The sequence below is a fragment of the Myotis nattereri genome (genome assembly GCF_964212035.1).
Source record: "Myotis nattereri genome assembly, chromosome: 9".
NCBI lineage: Eukaryota > Metazoa > Chordata > Mammalia > Chiroptera > Vespertilionidae > Myotis > Myotis nattereri.
This window is the reverse complement of record NC_138084.1, coordinates 39,736,891-39,757,665: the sequence shown is the minus strand read 5'-3', so window position 1 is coordinate 39,757,665 and position 20,775 is coordinate 39,736,891. Positions and strand designations below refer to the sequence as shown.

At 38.6% G+C, this 20,775-nt stretch overlaps 1 protein-coding gene and 1 pseudogene across 2 annotated transcripts; both read left to right on the top strand.

The window, feature by feature from the left end:
• Positions 1-1,773: 1,773 nt before the first annotated feature.
• Positions 1,774-2,758, top strand: LOC308524053 (olfactory receptor 56B4-like; annotated as a pseudogene). The gene has a single exon. The product of its transcript is annotated as an olfactory receptor 56B4-like (transcript).
• Positions 2,759-8,962: 6,204 nt separating this feature from the next.
• Positions 8,963-15,913, top strand: LOC308525437 (olfactory receptor 56B4-like; the record flags this gene model as incomplete). The annotated part of the gene is made up of 3 exons (XM_081100258.1): positions 8,963-9,228; positions 12,741-12,861; positions 14,918-15,913. The coding sequence occupies 3 exons, from the start codon at positions 8,963-8,965 to the stop codon at positions 15,911-15,913; spliced, it is 1,383 nt and encodes a 460-aa protein (XP_080956384.1).
• Between the last annotated feature and the right edge of the window lie 4,862 nt (positions 15,914-20,775).

Genomic DNA, 20,775 nt, shown 5'->3' with positions numbered 1-20,775 from the left:
ATGGGTTGAACAAAAAGCAAAAAGTGAAGATTGACTATATATATAAGTGGGGGAAGGGACGTGCTTTGAAAATGTCAAAGTTTACTAAATAATAAAGGGAAAGGTGAACCAAACCTGAAATTTCAATATTTATTTATTCTAGTAACAAAAATTTTTAATTATATTTTTCAATCATTGTGTGGATGTGATAAAATAGACAGGTCATGAAAACATTCTGGGTGTATAATGTACTATAAAGTACTATAATGTACCTATGAAGCAACGTTTCAGTGTATGTTAAGAACATTAAAAATGCCCTACTATATGCCCAAGCTGGTTTGACTCGGTGGATAGAGCATCCGCCTGCGGACTCAAGGGTCCCAGCTTCGGTTCTGGTCAAGGGCATGTGCCTTGGTTGTGGGCGCATCCCCGGTGGGGAGTGTGTAGGAGGCAGCTGGTCGATGTTTCTTTCTCATTGATGTTTCTGGCTCTCTGTCCCTCTCCCTTCCTCTCTGTGGAATATCAATAAAATATATATTTTAAAAATGCCCTACTATCATACAGGACCAGAAAAACCTCTTGAAAAGACAATTTGGCAATATCAATCAAAATCATTTATTCCATTTCTCCCAATAATTTATTTCTTGGCGATTATCCTGTATATTAACTTACACATATGCTTAAAAATATGTGACCAACTACATTTTTGAATGATTTTTACAGTGTAAAATTACTGGAAATACCAATGTTCATCAAAAGTTCTCAAAATATATCAGACATCCATGTGGGAGAAAATCATGCAACTTAATAACAATGAGGTATATCTATATGGCAATATGGAACAGTCTACAAGTGAACTAAGCTAAAAAAGAACAGTCAAGGAAACAAAAGATAAAAAAGGTATGATTGGTATACTAACATTTGCTTTTGTCTTTTATGGGGAAATAGTACATATATTGTTGTCCATGCAAAAACTATCTCTGGAAAGACTCCAAAGCAATTATTACCGGTTGCCTTTGGTGAAAAAATAAAAAAGAAAAAGGAATTTGGAAATCCAAAACATGGGTTTATATTTTTAAGTATGTTTTACTTTTTCACATGCTCATGTGTGACATTAAAATAATACCGAAATACTGCTAAAAATAAAATTTTAAGATCGCTATGACTTTTGTATGTATCATTTTTGTATATTTTTTGAAATTCCACACAGAAAAGTAAAATATTGGTTATTAATTTAAGAACAGTCAAATAAATATAGGAATAGAAAGCAGTCATTAAAACTAGGACTCCACATTGCTTTTAATGATATTGGAAAGTCATGGTTCATTTTATTATTCATGCAGTAAGTTTTTATTGACCACCTATGTTATGTCTTAGAACACATTGCTTAAAGACAGAGGACACATATAATATTATCTCCATATTATAGATGTACACAGCTTAGACATAAAACAGAAAACTGGGAGTAAACCAAACATTAGTATTTGGTATCAGTTGGAGATATTATTATTGATGTATTTGGACATGTTGATTAGGCATACAAGTGGTGATGACAAATAGCTATTTCAACCTTTCTGTTTAGAACTAATTTAAGCCTTCTTTATTGTCCTCTGTGAAATATTACCCAGAGCAAAAATAAATTTATAAAAAAATTTAAAGCTCATTCATGATTAAAGAACCTGAGTCCTTGATGGGAGTCTCTACTGGTAATTAAGACCTTCAGCTGAATTTTCAAACGTAACCTCCTTCATATTTTAGTTTTAGGAAAGACACTGAGAACAGGGAACCTGTGCCATGGACACCTTCACCAGTGCTATCAACAGTTCCAGCCTCCACATCTCCCAGTTCATCTTGATGGGGCTCCCAGGCATTCACGAGTGGCAGCACTGGCTCTCCCTGCCCCTGGCTCTGCTCTACCTATTAGCTCTTGCTGCCAATCTCTTCATCTTCATCACCATCCAACATGAGCCCACGCTACATGAGCCCATGTACCATTTCCTGGGTGTATTGTCACTCGTCGACATTGGCTTGGCCACCACCATTATGCCCAAGATTATGGCTATCTTCTGGTTTGATGACAAGGCCATCAGCCTCCCTGAATGTTTTGCTCAGATGTATGTCATCCACTGCTTCTTTTTTTTAGAGTCTGGTATCTTCCTCTGCATGGCAGTGGACAGATACATAGCTATCTGTCACCCTCTTCGATACCCCTCCATAGTCACTAACGCTTTTATGGTCAAAGTCACAGGATTCATGTGCTCAGAAATAGCTTGTTGACCATCCCAGTGCCTGTGCTGGCTGCCCAAAGACTCTACTGCTCCAAGAATGAAATTGACCACTGCCTGTGCTCTAACTTGGGGGTCATCAGCCTGGCTTGTGATGACATCACTGTGAACAAATTTTACCAACTGTTCTTAGCATGGATCATAGTTGGGAGTGATATGGCTCTGGTTTTTTCTTCCTATGCACTGATCCTTCACACTGTGCTGAGACTTAACTCAGCAGAAGCAATGTCTAAGGCTCTGAGCACCTGCAGCTCCCACTTCATCCTCATCCTCTTCTTCTACTCAGGTATCATAGTGGTATCTGTCACACACCTTGTAAAAGAAAAGATTCCCCTTATCCCTGTACTCCTTAATGTGCTGCACAATGTTATCCCCCCTGCTCTCAACCCCATGGTCTATGCTCTCAGGATGGGAGATCTCAGACTGGGTTTCCGGAGGCTGCTTGGGGGGTGAAGAATTGTCCACCCACTTCAGAAGTAATCTCAGCTTTATAAGTCAATATAGGTGTTAGGAAGAAAAGAGGTTATAGACCTGGATTGTAAAAAATGGGGGGAAATGGCCAATAGCATCACTAAAATGTAGCCTCAACTCATCAAAATAGGCATATGAAAATTATAATGAAATTTCCTATAACTAGAAATAAGTGGGAATACAATATAATTATCTCGGACGATTGTTGCTGCTCAGAGATGGACACACTTGTACACAGCTCCAATGCTTTGAGATATGATATACACATGGAAAACTTCATCTAATTGGTGGTAAAATTTTCTTCCTAAGAAAAGAAGAACATAGGCCTAGAAAAGGCCCTAAAAAGTACTTTCAAATAACCAATTAACTAAATCTAAATTAATTTTTCCCATTTTCACATCTACCAAAAATGCACACTTTTGAGTACAAGGAACCTCAACCATGTTCATGCTGTACCTTCTCTGAACCTAGTACACAACTCTGCGCATAGTAGATGTCTAATAAATACTTCATTCATGATACAGTGAGTCAGGAGGCATAGGTCTGCTGAATCCTATATAGCACAGAAAATGTCCTGGATCATGGTCTGAAGAATGACCTCCGGACGTTTGTATATGATTTCGCCTTGAAGAACAACCTCTTAGAATCACTTCCAGGGCTGAAGCAATAATATATGGCAGGAATGTCAACTGGGGCAGCTCTTTTAGAAAAGAGCCTGGCAGCTTCTCCAATGACTGAACAGAGTTACCATAGAACCCAGCTATTCCACACTTAGGTGCATACCCAAAGGAATTGAAATCATGTCCTCACAAAACCTTTCTCCCAAAATAAGAAGCCACATCATAATATCAAGAAATGAAAATAACTCAAATGTGCATTACTTAATGAATGGATAAACAAAATGTGATATATCTATATAATGGAATAACAGTATCCAGCCAGAAAAAAAAGTAAGGAAGTATTGTCACATGCTCCAACATGGATGAACCTTGAAGATATTATGCTGAGAGAAGCCAAACAGAAAAGGACACATTTTATTATTCCATTTATATGAAATGTCCAAAATAGGCAAATTCATAAGGACAGAAAGAAGATAAGTGACTGTTAGGGGTGAAGGGAAAATGGGGAACAACTGTTTAATGGGTACAGGCTTCCATTTGAGGGAGTTGAAATTTTCTGTAATTAGAAGTGAGAGCTGCACAACATTGTGAAAGTACTGGAAGCCACTTTAAAATAGTTACAATGCTGAATGTTATGTGAATTTCACCTCAATTTAAAAAAAAAAAAGATAACTTTCTTCTTGCAATGCCTCTCCATTCTGTTCAGCTAACAGAACTGAGCATTATACCAACTGACACAGGTATGTAAAGATTCCAGGTTCACTCTCACAGAGCAAAAAGCATGAGTTTGTAACCGAGTCACAATAAGTTGATTACCAGCAAGGTTCAGACCTTTGACTACTCAACTTCCATATACACCCTTTTATGTACATTTGACTTCTCATACAACAGTAAAACAACTAGGCACTTCTATTTTAAAAGATGCAGCTATTCTTAATACAAAGGAAGTAATTCTCACCTTTTTCCAAAGTAAAAAGATACATATCCCAACAGTCATTGTATGAGTCACTGTATGCATCGCTGGGTATATTACCTATTCCTCAAATTCAGTCACAGTTCCACAAATATTCTGTCACCTAAAGACTAAATTATAAAAAAAAAACTGTAAAGTTAATTTCTAATAACTTGTGTATAAAATAAACATGATTATTTGCCTTATCTTAAGGTACAATGATTGGCTTTCTTTGTTGACCTTTAGTGCTTCCCTTCTCTAGGGCTCTTCACATTTTTAGAGACTAAATCTGTGATTAAGAAACAGAAAAGATGAGGCTAAGTTCTAAGATTGTGAGTGAATAAATGATAGGCCAAGGGATCAAGAGTTATAAATTCTATCTCCAGGAGTTACAGAACAAAGAGCAACTGCAAACAAAAGACTGCTTTATTACATCTGGTACAAAAAAAGACATAATAAAAAAAAGACATTGTATTTCATGTAAATTGTAGCTGAAGTCCCATTAAATTCAACCCCCAAAATTGAAATGTTCACCATCATAATTATTTTACATTTGCCATGAATTTCTATGCATTGTCATTGAGATGAAATAAAACTAAGATATATTAATTTTTGTAAAGAGAAGATTATATATGCAAGCAACAACTTTTGGGTATACTTAGAAAATCAAAATAAAAGTACCGATCAAAAAATATTAAGAATTGACAAGAGATTAGCAAAATAAATAATACACAAAACAAAATAGCAAAACAAACACAATTGCATATATAAAGTAAATACAAAACATTTATTTGGTTGGTTTGATAAAGAAAAAAAACTCCCAAAACATTTAAAAGTGGCACAAGTTTAGCAAAGTGGATAAATGGACAAGGAAATAAAACCAATATAATAACACTGAGAAAAGGAATATTAATGGATTTCCATGTCATAAGTACGCATTGAAGTACATAGTGCAAAAAAATTATATTTACTTAAAACATCCCAAAATATTAGCAATTATAATAAGAACAGAGCAAAGGTAACACTTTTTTTAATCCTCACCCAAGGAGTGAAATTATTTTTTTCTCCATTGATTATTAGAGATAGTGAAAGAGAAAGAAGAGAGACACATCAATGTGAGAGAGACACATCTATTGGTTGCCTTCTGCATGCACCATGGCCAAGGTTGAGGTTTGAACCTACAACCTAGGTACGATGGGCCCTTGATCTGGAATCAAACCCAAGACCCTCCAGTGTGCAGGCCAATGCTCTAACCATTGACCTATCCCAGCCAGGGCGGTACCAGATTTTAATGAAAGTTCATTGAAACACAGGAATAGAGGATTCACATTTATGAAAGAGGAGACATAGTAGTATAAAGACGCCGATAACTTTTCAAAATTAATTCACAGTTTAACACAATCCCAATCAAAATGTTATTTTAAAACTCAACATAGAAATTCTAAGGTTCATCTATAAAATAAACACATAAAAAGGGCTTTAAAATTCAAGAGAATAAGTACTAAGAGGAATATAGTCCTGTTGTGTATTAAAATCCTTAAAAAACTAAAACTTTTAATTCAGTTTTATATTGGCACAAAATTAGTCAGAAAAATTGGAAACAGATTGCCTAGAAATAGTATATATACACATTAACTGTGCCGTAAGGGTAGCATAATAATTAGTGACAGGTATAGAAGCGATTATTTCATTATTTAAAATAAATTTATTTTTTTAGGTATGCAACATAATGATTTAATATATGCATATATGGCAAGATGACTACCGCCATAAATTCAATTAATATTTATCACCATACAGTCACAATTTTTTTCTTCTTTTATTAAATTTTTTGAATATATCTTTATTGTTAAAAGTATTACAGATGTCCTCTTTCTTTTCTTTTTTTCACCATTGACACCTTCCCCCCTGCCCCATAACTGCCAGGCCTTCACCACACTGTCTGAGTCCATGGGTTATGCATATGGTATGCATATAAATTCTTTGGTTAATTTCTCCCGCCCAACCCACAACTTCCCTCTGAAATTCTCAGTCTGTTCCATGCTTCTATGTCTCTGGATCTATTTTGCTCAGCAGTTTATTTTGTTCATTGGATTCCACATACAAGTGAGATTATGTGATACTTGTCTTTCCTTGAGTGGCTTATTTCACTTAACATAATACTCTCCAGGGCCCTCTTTGCTGTCTCAAAGGGTAAGAGATCCTCTTTTTTACTGCTGCATAGTATTGCATTGTGTAAATGTACCACAGCTTTTTTATCCATTCATCTACTGATCCCCTCATCTACATACCTTACTCCTTAAAAGGAAAAGTAATTCCATGTAAATAAATTGTGTAACAAAACCAAAGACAGCCATTGAAAATTTAAAGTCACACAGAAGTGAATTTTGATCAAAATTTTGAGTAAGGAATGAGTTTCAGTTATCATCTCTTGTTTGGATAATGAAATGTTTTTGAGAATTTGATGGTAGCTAAACAGATTCTCTCCCCCAAAATAATGCAAATATAGACAATACTTTTCCACATCAATTTAAGAAGCTTACGGACTCCCACAGACACCATCTTGGTAAATTCTTGGTTATGATAGGGGCAGAAAAAGAATGTTGGGGAACAAGCGAGAATTCTAAGAAATATGAGTCATGCTCTGTTAACCGTGATTGTTTTGTTCTGATTAAAGAAGGCACATTCTAACCTGGCTGGCAGCTGCACTGGGACTTTGTTGCAGAAACCAAAATTACCAGCCTATTGAAGACCCCAGGCTTTGCATATCACTAAGCCCTTTGAAGATGCCCAGTACTTTTGCATATCTGTAAACTGCCGATTTTACATACCCTTTGGCTACTTCCCCATGTGATCTTTGTCCTACCCTATATAAGCAGTTGGCTTTGGTGGGGTACAGAACAGATTTTTGTGGATGACCTGCTGCTCTCCCACACAGCCAGCAGTGTTGGAATAAACGCTCATATATGATTCAACTCTGTCTTTTAATTGGCTCAAGTAGTGACAGGCAACACAGACCCACTGATTGCCAATATAATAACCAATATAAGTTAGAGTTCAATTTAAGCTTATAAGACACAGAAATCACGTAAAAGGAAAACAATATAAGTATGAATTTTTAAAGTAAAACATACATATACCCAAAATTATATACAAGCAGCATCTAAAATCATTCAAAACTAGGGGGGAATGTTATAAAACCATATGATAACATTTAGTGGACATGGAAAATAAAGTGTATAAAACTTAAAATGTTTATAAAAGAGTTTCCCAATGAATTGCACTATGTTAGAAAAAGCACAAGATGAAACATTCCAGAGTAAGGCATTATTCACAAACATAGGTAACCAAAATATTCTCAGATATTGAAGAATTCTAAAACTAAAATGCCCAAATATACTTTTGTATACAAATACCTGAAAATGCTCTACAACATTCAAGAATAAGAATGAACAAAATCAAGAAAGTAAGAATGAAAAGAACTAAGTATTAAAGGACCAACAATAAGACTGAAATTACTTAAATGTAAACTTTAAGAAAGTAGAGGGTGAGGGAACATTTTGATTTAGTAAGAGAATATGAGCCTCGAGAAGTAAAGAATTGGGAGCTATATATATATAGTAATGTTTCAGGAAGTTTGTAAAAGAATGTAAAGAGAAGGGGCAGGTTCAGGAGGAGGGTCCAGAGAGAGAGACAAAGTTGAAATAAGGAGGCATCTCAGTCAAAGTCCCAAGGGAAACAGACGGCACATGCAAAAGGGGACAGAGAACAGGGAATAATGAAGAAAATATTCCAAAGATATGGGAAGAGTTTAATAGTAATAAAAACAGGGGAGGTGAAATACACATGGGCTGGCAACCTCAAAAGCCATTGCCATCCCACAGATCTGAGGAGCAATGGGGAAGAAACAGCTGTCAGCATTGACCAGGACTGACCACAGCCACGGGGGAACCACCTGATGGAGACAGAAGTTTTCAGGAGGGAAACACAGACATTGCCCAACACTGGGACTGAGAGAAAAAGATTCAAAGAAATAAATATCTCAACTTGTCTTTCTTGCTGCCCTCTGAACTCTCACCAGCTTACTCCCGTTAGCCAAACCCAACCATAAATGAGAGGTCATAGACTTTAACCTCTGTGGGTACAGAGCAGGGTGCAAAGTTGATCTGAAGCAACAAATAGGCATCTACATTTTTATGTTTATACTAGAGGCCTGATGCACAAAATTCGTGCAAGATAGGCCTTTCCAGCAGCTGCTGCCTGGATCTCTCCCTCACTGCACGGAAGCTGCCTCCATCCAGCAGCTGCAGCCCCAACTTCGTCATGGAAGGACTTCTAGTCTAATTAGCATATTACGCTTTTATTATGATAGCTAAGGGAGAGATAAGTCCTGAATAAGAAAGTGGGTAAAGATACAACAGAGAACACACTTGCTGGAAAATGGTCCCTGAAGAGGCTAAAGAAAGGTGCAAGTGTTGGGGGGAGGGGAGGAGTTCAGGGACTCACACAAGAGGAGGGACACCTCTTCCTAAACCTTCATCAAGACAGAGATGACCGTCTCATACAGGTTCCCATGGGACTGGAGGCTGAGTACTTCTGTCCCCTGAGCTGAACTGGATAAACCTCTGAGATCACTGGGGGCTTTTGAAGCTGTGATGGAAAAACACCGAGCCTTGATGCACGTGGGAAAAAAGATGAGAGGGAGCCTCCTGGAGGCCCTGGAAAGTGGCAGGGAAGACCTGGGCAACTCAGAGCTCCAAACTGTGCAAGAGCCCAGGCCCCAGGGGACAGAAGAAGATGTGCTCTCAGCAGCCATGGTACAAAAGAGAGGTGCAGCCAAAGGAGTTGTAGCAGCTGCAGAGGCCGTTCCATTTGCAGAGAATTCTCCAGGACCTCCTAGCAGGGAGTCACCAAGGGCCAGGTGAGTGGAGGAGGCAGTTTCCTGGCTCTCGGTTCTGGTTCTCTCCTCCAGCCTGGGCTTTCTCAGTTGACTTTCTTAGTTTAATCCTTTCAACACTGGCTCTCATTTTCCTCAAGATCTTCACCTATATGGTCTGGAGAACAAGTAGAAAAATGAGACAGCTCTCTGGTCATGTTAGGTGGAGGTGGGTAAAGCTGCGGGAAATGGGGACATCTGTAATAATGTCAACAATAAAAATAAAGTTAAATAAAAAAGAATACAAAGTTATACCAGAGAAAAAAAGCAACCATCAAAAGCCTGAGGCAAGGGAGGAACATTGGCTGACAAAATGACAGAAGCATACAGCCTTCCATTCAAATTATTGATCAAGAACCTGAGAAGAGATCGTGATCACTCATTTCTTATTCAAAAATAAAATCAGAACTTTTTTATTAAAAAACAATTTTTAATGTTGACATTATTACAGGATCCCCCTTCCTCCACCCTTTGTCCAACCGCAGCACCCTCCCCCAGCACTCACTTCCTTGGCCTTTACAAATGAATGTCCATGTCCAGGGGTATATATATATGTTCTTTAGCTATTTCCTTCACTGTCATTATCCAGTCACTAAAACCAGATATCAAATCACCAAAACTAATAAAGACTATTTATCCGAAAACATTATCCAGCACCCCACTGGAGACAGTTCCAGGGGCATTTTACCCAAAGTCTGGCGAGGATGTTGACAATCAGTGCTGCTGCTTTTTAAAAAAGATTTTTTAACATTTTCAATTACAGTTTACATTTGATATTGTTTTCTATTAGTTTTAGGTGTACACTACAGTGATTAGACAATCATATACTTTACAAAGTGTTCCCCTGATATTTTCAGTACCCAACTGGTACCATACGTAGTTATTACAATATTATTGACTATATTCCTTATCTGTAGTTTTCATCCCCACTAATTTGTAAATATGTACCAATATGTACTTCTCCATACTTTTATATCCGCTCTGGCAAACATCAGTCTGTTCTGTTTCAAAACCACATTGCCCCCAGCTGGTGTGGCTCAGTGGTTGAGCGACAACCCATACACAAGAGGGTAGCCAATTCGATTCCTGGTCAAGGCACATGCCTGGGTTGCAAGCTCAATCCCCAGGAGGGGGGCACACAGGAGGCAGGTGATCAATAATGTTTCTCTCTTGTCCATGTTGCTATCTCTCTCTCCCTCTCCCTTCCTTTCTCTCAAAAGAATCAATAAAATGATTTATTTTTTTAATATCCTCTGGCATGGTTCTCCATATCTATGAGTCTACTACTGCTTCTTTATGTTTCTTAGAAAATTATAAACATTTGAATAAGATGAGAAATAAAAATCAAAGTTTATACCACTCATGTTCTCCTAATAGGTAATACAATTTTCTACAAAAATATTTTCAGAGAACTTACCAAAAAGCAATTTGGTTTGGGAGGCAGTAGTGTCAAATAGCTATATTTTTGAAATGTTTCTACAAAACAATAATCATCAGAAGGTTTTTAAAAATAGTAATACTCAACTAGGAAATATAATGAGACCAAAAAAAAACTAATAACAATGGAAACAATTACAAAAAAACTATGACAGAAAGGCAACACAGATTTTTAATGGAAAGCTACAATGGGGTAAAAATGAGTTTTTCCAAAACTAATTTATGTTTAACAAAATGTATACTCAAAAATATCATAACCAGTCTTTTTTAAAAAATATATTTTATTGATTTTTTTTTACAGAGAGGAAGGGAGAGGGATAGAGAATTAGAAACACCAATGAGAGAGAAACATTGATCAGCTGCCTCCTGCACACTCCCTACTGGGTATGTGCCTGCAACCAAGGTACATGCGCTGGACGGGAATTGAACCCAGGACCCTTGAGTCTGTAGGCTGACGCTCTATCCATTGAGCCAAACCGGTTAAGGCAACCAGTCATTTTTTATTTAAAAAAAAAATTATTTGAAATCATTAGTAAGGCTATTCCCTACCATCAATACACTCATCCAATTGGTACTAAAACTGAAAACAGAAAAGACTGTCCAGTCTGGCAATACTCCTTAATATGTGTTTGGATTGAATGTTTGACAATAAAGCACATTGTAACTTAATGTAAGGAGAAGGCTTCTTTACTAAATGCTGCCAGAATAATGGTTTAGCCATTTGTGGGTGAAAATGATTTAGAGACTTTCTCATTCCATGTCAAGTCTCAAATTGGTTACAAAATTAATTTTTAAAAAATGTTTGTAAAGAAAATGCAAGTAAATGCTTATTAAAATGCTGCATTTTACATTATTTAAAACTTAAAATCAATAAATCATTAATTCTAGAAATGCACTTGTTATGACTATATAAAGTTTTAGTGTATGCACAAGTGTAATTTTTTTAAAGGATAGATTTTAACCAAAGGTGAATGGGAGGAAATACTTCCAGGAAATTCAACACATGAAGGTAATAATTTCAAGATATAATGAAACTCATACAAATTAATAGCATGTGCTGCCAGATTCCATGTTAATCCCTTGAAGAACATTATTTCATTTACTATTACAAGATGAGGTGAACATAAAGCAAAAAGAGAAGATTGACTAAGAATAAAAATGGAAAAAAAAAACTTTGAAAATGTCACAGTTCACTAAATAAATCAGGGAAAGGTCAACCGAAATTGAAATTTCAATCTTTATTTATTCTATTAATAAAGGTTTTTAAATTAAAGTTTCCAATTGTGGTGTGGATGTGATGAAACAGACACATCATGACCAAATTCTGGGTGTGTAAAATACTCCGATGAATCTATGAGGCAACCTTTCAGTGTATGTCAGGGGCATTAAAAATGCCCTACTGTCATACAGGACCAGAAAAACCTCTTGGAAAGATTATTTGGAGATATCAATCAAAATCTTTTTTTTCATTTTGCCCAGTAATTCACTTCTTGGCAATTTTCCTGTAGATAAATTTACACATATGCTTAAAGATACGTGAACAAATACATTTTGAATCATTTTTTTTACAGTGGAAAATACTGGAAATACCATGTTCATCCAAAGTCCTCATAAAAATATCAGACATCCATGTGGTAGAAAATCATGCACCTTAACAACAAGGAGGTGTATCAATATGGAACAGCCTCTAAGATAACTACGCTAAAAAAGGAAAGTCAAGAAAACAAAGTATAAGAAAGGTATGATTGGTATGCTAACATTTGTTTTTGTCTCTTATGGGAAAATATATTCATATCTATACAAAAACTATCTCCAGGAGGATTCCCAGGAAATAATTACTGGTTGCCTTTGGTGGAAAGAAAGGAACTTGGGAATCCAAAGCATGGGTTTTTCTTTTTTACTAGGGGCCCAGTGCATGAATTCATGCACCTTGAAAGGAATTGTGGGCCTCGAGGCTTCAGTGGGCACAGGGGTGGGTCTCGGCCCATCCTCTGTGCCCCCGCCCAGCCCTTTCTGCTGCAGCCCCGGGTCCCCTCTCTGCCAACGCCCTGCTCCTGTAGCCGCTGCTCCGACGTGCTGACTGTGACAGCCCTTCTTGCACCTGCTGACGGTGCCAAGCAATCAGGACCAGCTCTGGGTGCCAGCAGTAGGTGCGAGCGGCAGCTTCAGCGCTGGCTGTGGGTGTGAGTGGAGCCAGCACTGGCAGTGGGTGCGAGCAGTGACTCCGGTGCCAACAGCGGGTGCGAGCACCAGGCAAGAATTTTCAGTAATGGCCAGAGGCTCACCCTGATGACAGTGACCGATGACCCACCTTGGTCTGGCACCCTCACTCACCTGCTCCACCATCCTGCTGCGCCCAACGCCCCCTGGTGGTGAGCGCATGTCATAGTGACCGGTTGTTCAGTTGTTCTGCCATTCGGTCTATTTGCATATTAGCCTTTTATTATATAAAATTGTGTTTATTTTTATTATGAGCATGGGTGACATTTAAAATAATATCTAAATACTGTAAAAATGAAGATGGTGAGGTTCTTTATATGTATCACTTTTGCATCATTTTTGAAATTCTACTCAAAGGAAATAATCTGAAAAGTAAAATATTGGTTAGTAATTTGTGAAACAGTCTAATATAAGAATACTAGGGGCCTGGTGCACGAAATTCGTGCACTGGGTGGGGGTGGGGGGGAGTGTCCCTCAGCCCAGCCTGCCCCCTCTCACATACTGGGAGCCCTCAGGCGTTGACCCCCATCACCCTCTGATCGCCTGATCGGCCCCTTGCCCAGGCCTGATGCCTCCGCCAGAGGTGTCAGGCTTGGACAGGGGACCCCCATCTCCCCCCGATCACTGGCTCTGGCCCCCGCCCAGGCCTGAGGCCTCTGGCCCAGGAATCATGCCTGGGCAGGGGACCCCCATTTCCCTCTGATTGCTTGCTCCACCCCCCGCCCAAGCCTGACGCCTCTGACCCAGGCTTCAGGCCTGGGCAAGGGGACCATCATATCCCCACAACCCCTGGCTCCGCCGCCCACCCAGGCCTGATGCCTCAGCCAGAGGAGTTGACCCTCATCACCCTCTGATCACCAATCACCAGATCGGCCCCTTGACCAGGCCTGAGGCCTCCGGCAGAGGTGTCAGGCTGGGCAGGGGACCCCCAGCTCCCCGCGGTTGCAGGCTCCGCCCCTGCCCAGGCCTAACGCTTCTGGCCTAGGCGTCCGGCCCAGGCAGCGGGGACCTGCAGTGGCAGTGGGGGGCGCCGCGATCGTGGGCTTCGCTTTGGGCCCAGGCAAGGGACCCCTAGTCCTGGGACTGCCAGCTTCGACCGTGCCCAGCTCCCATCGCTGGCTCCACCCCTACTTCCTGCTATCACTGGCCAGGGCGGCAAAGGCGCCTGATTCTCCGATCTCTTAGCTCCCCCCTGGGTTTCAGATCACTGTCAGTGGCAGGGGGCTTCTTCCTGCTTTCCCTTTCGCCTCCCTGCATTGTGCCTACATATGCAAATTAGCCGCCATCTTGGTGGCAGTTAATTTGCATATAGCCCTGATTAGCCAATGAAAACGGTATCGCCGTACACCAATTACCATTTTTCTCTTTTATTAGTGTAGATAAAGTGCTCATTAAAATTAAGACTCCACATTGCTTTTAATGATACTGGAAAGTCATGTTTCATTTATTTATTCATGTAGTAAATTTTTACTGAGCTCCTTTTTTAGGTCTCAGAACATATTGTTGAAGTCAAAGGCAAGATACAAAATTATCTCCAAATGATGTAAACTGCTGAAACCTAAAACAGAAAAATGGAAGTCAGTAAACCAAATATGAATATTTCTTATCTGTTGGTGATAAGATTATTGTTGATGGATTTGGACCTGCTTATTAGGCATTCAAGTGGTGATGACAAACTGCTATTCCAGCCTTTCTGTGTAGAACCGATCTTGGCTTTTTTTTTATTGCTCCTCTGTAGAATACTTCCAAGAGCCAAAAAAAAAAGTTGACAGTTTGTCACAATTAAAGAAACTGGGTCATTCATGGACAACAGTGTGGTGATTGCCAGGGTGGAGGGGGATCAGAGGAGGTATTAGAGGACACAGAGAGAATAAAAGGTGATGGGGAAAAAATAAATTTTAAAAAATAAGAAATAAGAAGCTGGGTCATTGGTAGGAGTCTCTAATTAGGGCCCTCAGCTGAATTTTCAAATGTAACCTCCTTCATATTTTAGTTTTAGGAAAGACACTGAGAACAGGGAACCTGTGCCGTGGACACCTCCACCAGTGCTACCAACAGTTCCAGCCTCCACATCTCCCAGTTCATCTTGATGGGGCTCCCAGGCATTCACGAGTGGCAGCACTGGCTCTCCCTGCCCCTGGCTCTGCTCTACCTATTAGCTCTTGCTGCCAATCTCCTCATTTTCATCACCATCCAACATGAGCCCACGCTACATGAGCCCATGTACCATTTCCTGGGTGTATTGTCACTCGTCGACATTGGCTTGGCCACCACCATTATGCCCAAGATTATGGCTATCTTCTGGTTTGATGACAAGGCCATCAGCCTCCCTGAATGTTTTGCTCAGATGTATGTCATCCACTGCTTCTTTGGTATGGAGTCTGGTATCTTCCTCTGCATGGCAGTGGACAGATACATAGCCATCTGTCACCCTCTTCGATACCCCTCCATAGTCACTAACGCTTTTATGGTCAAAGTCACAGGATTCATGGTGCTCAGAAATAGCTTGTTGACCATCCCAGTGCCTGTGCTGGCTGCCCAAAGACTCTACTGCTCCAAGAATGAAATTGACCACTGCCTGTGCTCTAACTTGGGGGTCATCAGCCTGGCTTGTGATGACATCACTGTGAACAAATTTTACCAACTGTTCTCAGCATGGATCATACTTGGGAGCGATATGGCTCTGGTTTTTTCTTCCTATGCACTGATCCTTCACACTGTGCTGAGGCTGAACTCAACCAAAGCAATGTCCAAGGCTCTGAGCACCTGCAGCTCCCATCTCATCCTCATTTTCTTCTTCTACTCAGGTATCATTGTGCTATCTGTCACACACCTTGTAAAAGAAAAGATTCCCCTTATCCCTGTACTCCTTAACGTGCTGCACAATGTTATCCCCCCTGCTCTCAACCCCATGGTCTATGCTCTCAGGATGGGAGAGCTCAGACTGGGTTTCCAGAGGATACATGAGTGGGTGAATTTTCCACCCACATCAGAAGTAACCTTAGCTTTATAAGGCCATACAGATGTTAATACGACAGAGGTTGTGGCTCTGAATAGGCCTAGATTGTAAAAAATTGGGGAAAAATACAATAACATCATGAAAACTGTCAGCCTCACTTATTGAAATAGGCATTTGAAAAGTATAATTCAATTGTCTATTACTAAAAAAAAGAGTAAAAACATGAAATATCTCTGACCATTGTTGCACCTAGAGATCAACACACTTATACACAGCTACCATACATTCAGATATAATATATATATATATGGAAAATTTCTTTTAATTGTGTGGTAAAGTGTTCTTCCTAGGAAATGAAAACAAAAATGGCCTGAGAAAATGCTCTAGAAAAGTAGTTCCAAATAACCAATTAATTAAGTATAAATTAATTTTAGCATTTGCACATCTCATAAAAATGCATACTTTTGATTACAAGGATCCTCAACCATGTTCATGTTGTACCTTCTCTGAGCCTAGTACACCTTTGTACATAATACCTGCTTAATAAACACTTCATTAATGATACAGTCAGTCAGGAGGCATAGGTCTGCTGAATCCTATATAGTACAGAAAATGTCCTGGACCATGGTCTGAAGAATGACCTCAGGAGGTCACCTTGGAGAACAACCTCTTAGAATCAGCGCTGTGACTGAAGCAACAACAGAAGCCACGAGCTCATACACTGATGGTGGGAATGTCAACTGGGGCAGCTCTTTTAGAAAAGAGCCTGGCAGCTTCTCCAATGACTGAACAGAGTTACCATAGAACCCAGCTATTCCACACTTAGGTGCATACCCAAAAGAAATTGAAAACATACATCCTCACAAAACCTTTTTCCCAAAATAATAAGACACATCATAATACCAAGAAATGAAAACAACCCAAAAGTGGATCACCTGTTGAATGTGTAAACAAAATGTGATATATCCATACAATGGAATAATAGTAGAAAAAAAGTAAAGAAGTAATTATGCTATCTGAAAGAAGACAGACAGCAAAAGACACATTTTATTATTCCATGTATATGAAATGTCCAAAATAAGCAAATCCATAGGACAGAAAGAAGATAAGTGGCTGCCATGGGTGAAGGGAAAGGAAAAGTGGGGAACACCTATTCAATAGGTACAGGGTTTCTTTTGAAGGTGTTGAAAATTTCTGTAGTTAGAAATGAGAGCTGCACAACATTGTGAATGTACTGAAAGCCACTTTAAAATGGTTACAATGCTGAATGTTATGTTATGTATATTTCACCTCAATTTAAAAAAACATGCAACTTACTTCTTGCAATTTTTCTTCATTCTTTTCCTGCTAACAAAACTGAGCATCATTTCAGCTGACAAAGGCATTTACAGGGGCCAGATGCACTTTCACAGAGCAAGCCAAAAAGCATGAGTTGGTAACTGAGTCACAATAAGTTGATTACCAGCAAGACTCACACCTTTGACTACTCAACTTCCATATAGACCCTTTTATATACATTTTGAATTCTCATACAACAATGAAACAATCGGATTTTAAATGATAAAGCTATTCTTCATACAAAGGAAGAAATTTTCAATTTTTCCCAACAGTAACAAGATGCACAGTTCCAACAGTCATTATATGCATTGCTGGATATATTACCTATTCCTCAAATTCAGTCACAGTCCCATTGAATAATTCTGTCACCCAGAGACTAAATTATGAAGTTAATTTCTAATAATGTATATATAAAATAAAAATTGAAAGGAGAGAAAAGAAAATGATTAGCATATAGAAATAAAATCTTGCATATAAAAAGCAAATAGAAGATAATCAAAGCTACTAGTTTTAATGCCTATAATTGTTTACTAGTTCATAATTGATATGTGCCATATATCTTCCAACTTTGTCAAAACTTGGTAGAGTAACCAAAACCTTTATTCCTAAAGGGTCTGAATTCTCATTCATCCTGCTAAAGATTTAGAATCCTGCTGTGGATTTAGCGTCTTTTTTCATTGGTATACTTTTCTATTAACCTTTACTGTTGGGCATGGAAAGTACTAAGAGGTGCCTCAGAGAATACCCTGCATTTCCAACACAGTCTACTTGCTTCCATTCTATAGAAGCAACCTCATTTGCTCTTTGGTAATTAGAATTAATCACTCCAGGTAATATATTAATCTTTTCTTTTTTTGGATTTATGGTGTAAGGTAGTAAAACGCATCCCTTGATATGAGGATACATAAACAGAGAGCCCATTAAAATATTTTTTTCTAATCCTCTGATGATATTTGAAGTATTTGTTTTCATTACCAAAAATGCAAATCCAAATCTAGGATATGTGCCTATCCCATTTTTCAAGATATGTCAGTACCCTCCTGGGCATGAAATCCACTGAGAGCGTCATGTCAGTCTGGATAGTGTTCCATGGTGGTCTTACGTCTCTGGTTAGGACTGTTGACAAACAGAAATATTTTGAGCTTCAGAGGAAGTCAGTGGATTCAACCGAACACTTATCTATTTATTTGCTTATTGCCCATTATAGCATCATCAGAATAACTTCATAACTTCTCATCTCACATGCCTAGGAAGACGCCCCCAGAAAATGGATTAGAGCATCCACCTGTTGATTCTAGTCACTTCGGAAGTCAGAAAAGGGTTTTTCTGATGAGCATAAATATGCTCCTCTTTAAATTATCCTTTTCCAAGTTCATAATATTCCACATTATTTTGCGCACCATACTGAGACTCCTTTTATTATTTAGTCATCTGAGATCCATTTTTGATAACATCAGCAATTTATTGTCTGTCATCAAAAAAATAGATAAAATTGTATCCTCTTATATTGTCATCATCATTTAGTTTCTCTAATGCCATGAAGAAACCCATGGAGCAGACCCACCCTTCCTTTGGGTAAGTTGATTGTTGAAAACTCTCACAGAGAACAATCTTTCCCAGAGCAGACTGACATTCTGTTAGAGAAGGTAATTTTAGGTATTTATAGATTTTCTGAGTTATCTTTTGATGTCAGCTGTAAAGAATAAGCCCATCTAAGAAACGTTTGCCCATGTTCTTCCTTTGGAAATCTATGCTATTCTCTCCATAGACTTTTTAGTGGCCTGAACAATACATTATTATTTCCAAATACTTCTTGATTAAAAATTCACATTTTTTATCAATATGTAAATTTATTGTTACCAAACATAAGAATGTAAATTACTGTTCTGCCTGAACTACTTATTTTCCTGACCATGTTCCTTTACAGTCAAGAAGCAAATTTCCCAAATGTTCTGACAAATCTGTGATTTTATTTAGCTATAACTTGGCAATAATTTATGACTCAACATACCCTTTTTTAATTTTATTTTATTGCTTAAAGTGTTACAAAAATGTAGTACATATGTTTCCTTTTTTCCCCATTGACCTTCCCCCAGCCTCCTCTACCCCCAGTACCTTTCGTCCATTGGTTATGCTTATATGCATGCATACAACTCCTTCAGTTGATCTCTTACCTCCCCCACTCCAAACCTCCCCAGCCTTCCTGCTGTAGTTTGACAGTCTGTTCAATGCTGCTCTGCCTCTGTATCTATTTTTGTTCATCAGTTTATAATGTTCTTTATTGTCCATAAATAAGTGAGATCATGTGGTATTTTTCTTTCATTGACTGATTTATTTCACTTAGCATAATATATGTTAATTTTAGCAAGCTGCAGCTCACCTTACATCATATTAAAACCTAACCAACTTAATATTCTACTTAACAAAATTGCTGAAACACTAGGTATATTTGGTGTGGCAAAAAAAAAAAAAAAAAAAAAAAAAGATGTTTCACATATTGATCAAAAAAAATTAGGGAAACTCCAAAAATGAAAGGTAACTATGATGGAATTATGAAAGAATAGATGCCAAAAGGTATAGGAGAAAGCACTAATACAAAAATAAGGTATATGCAGATAAGAAATGTCTGATACTAATAGAAACAGAAGGCTATGAAAAAAACAACCTGGGGATTAATGGGTAAGAGAGCAGAAGTAGTCAGGCATGTCTATCCTCCTGCACATACATTCTTGGACCAAGAAGTGGGCTAAAAGTCAAGCAATAGTGGGGGGTGTGCCCAGCATATTGGAGATTGGGTCAGAAAACAGGGCAGTGATCAACATGGCTATAAACAACCATGCCCCATGAGCTTCAACCATAAATCAAGCCATAAGCACACCTCTTACCTCCCCTACCACAGATTGCATCAAACAAATACAGCAGCCAGAGATTGCCTACTAGAAAGGAAATCAACTAACCAATGACCAAGATGGCTTGATCTAAGACAAATTTCTTCCTGACTATATTGCTTCCTGGCCTCTCTTTTCTTATAGCATTTTCTTCAGAAAACATGTAATTGTAAATTCATTCACTGCCCCTTTGTAGTGTATATAAATCATCTCCTATCTTCTTGCCAGTTATACACCCAGGAAATGTCTTTCTCAAGGACCTGGAAACTATCTCCTGAAATGTAAACATTGAAGGAGATACCCCATCTCTCTGTCTCTGTGGAGAGTAGGAGCCTAACTTCCTTGGGTGCCAATTAGCAAACACAGATGGCCTCATCACAGACAACAAGATGTGCAATCTCAGGAATAACTCAATGTGCTTGACACATCTCATTGATCAACCTCCTACTAAAGTCCTTCAGTATTTTTCCACTAGCTCACCCCAGGGCTTAAACCCATTGTACCTGACACCTTACCTCAGCCCAATCTGGTCTTTTGTTTTACTAGAACTGGGTATCCAGACTTGTCTGTGTTCTCTTCCCCATTGCTGGCAATAGTATCAGTATAAAATCAACTTCTGTTTGCTCATCCTGTGTAGTGCAATTTTTCTTTAACACCAGATACAACCATCTATTTGAGCAAAACCAACAC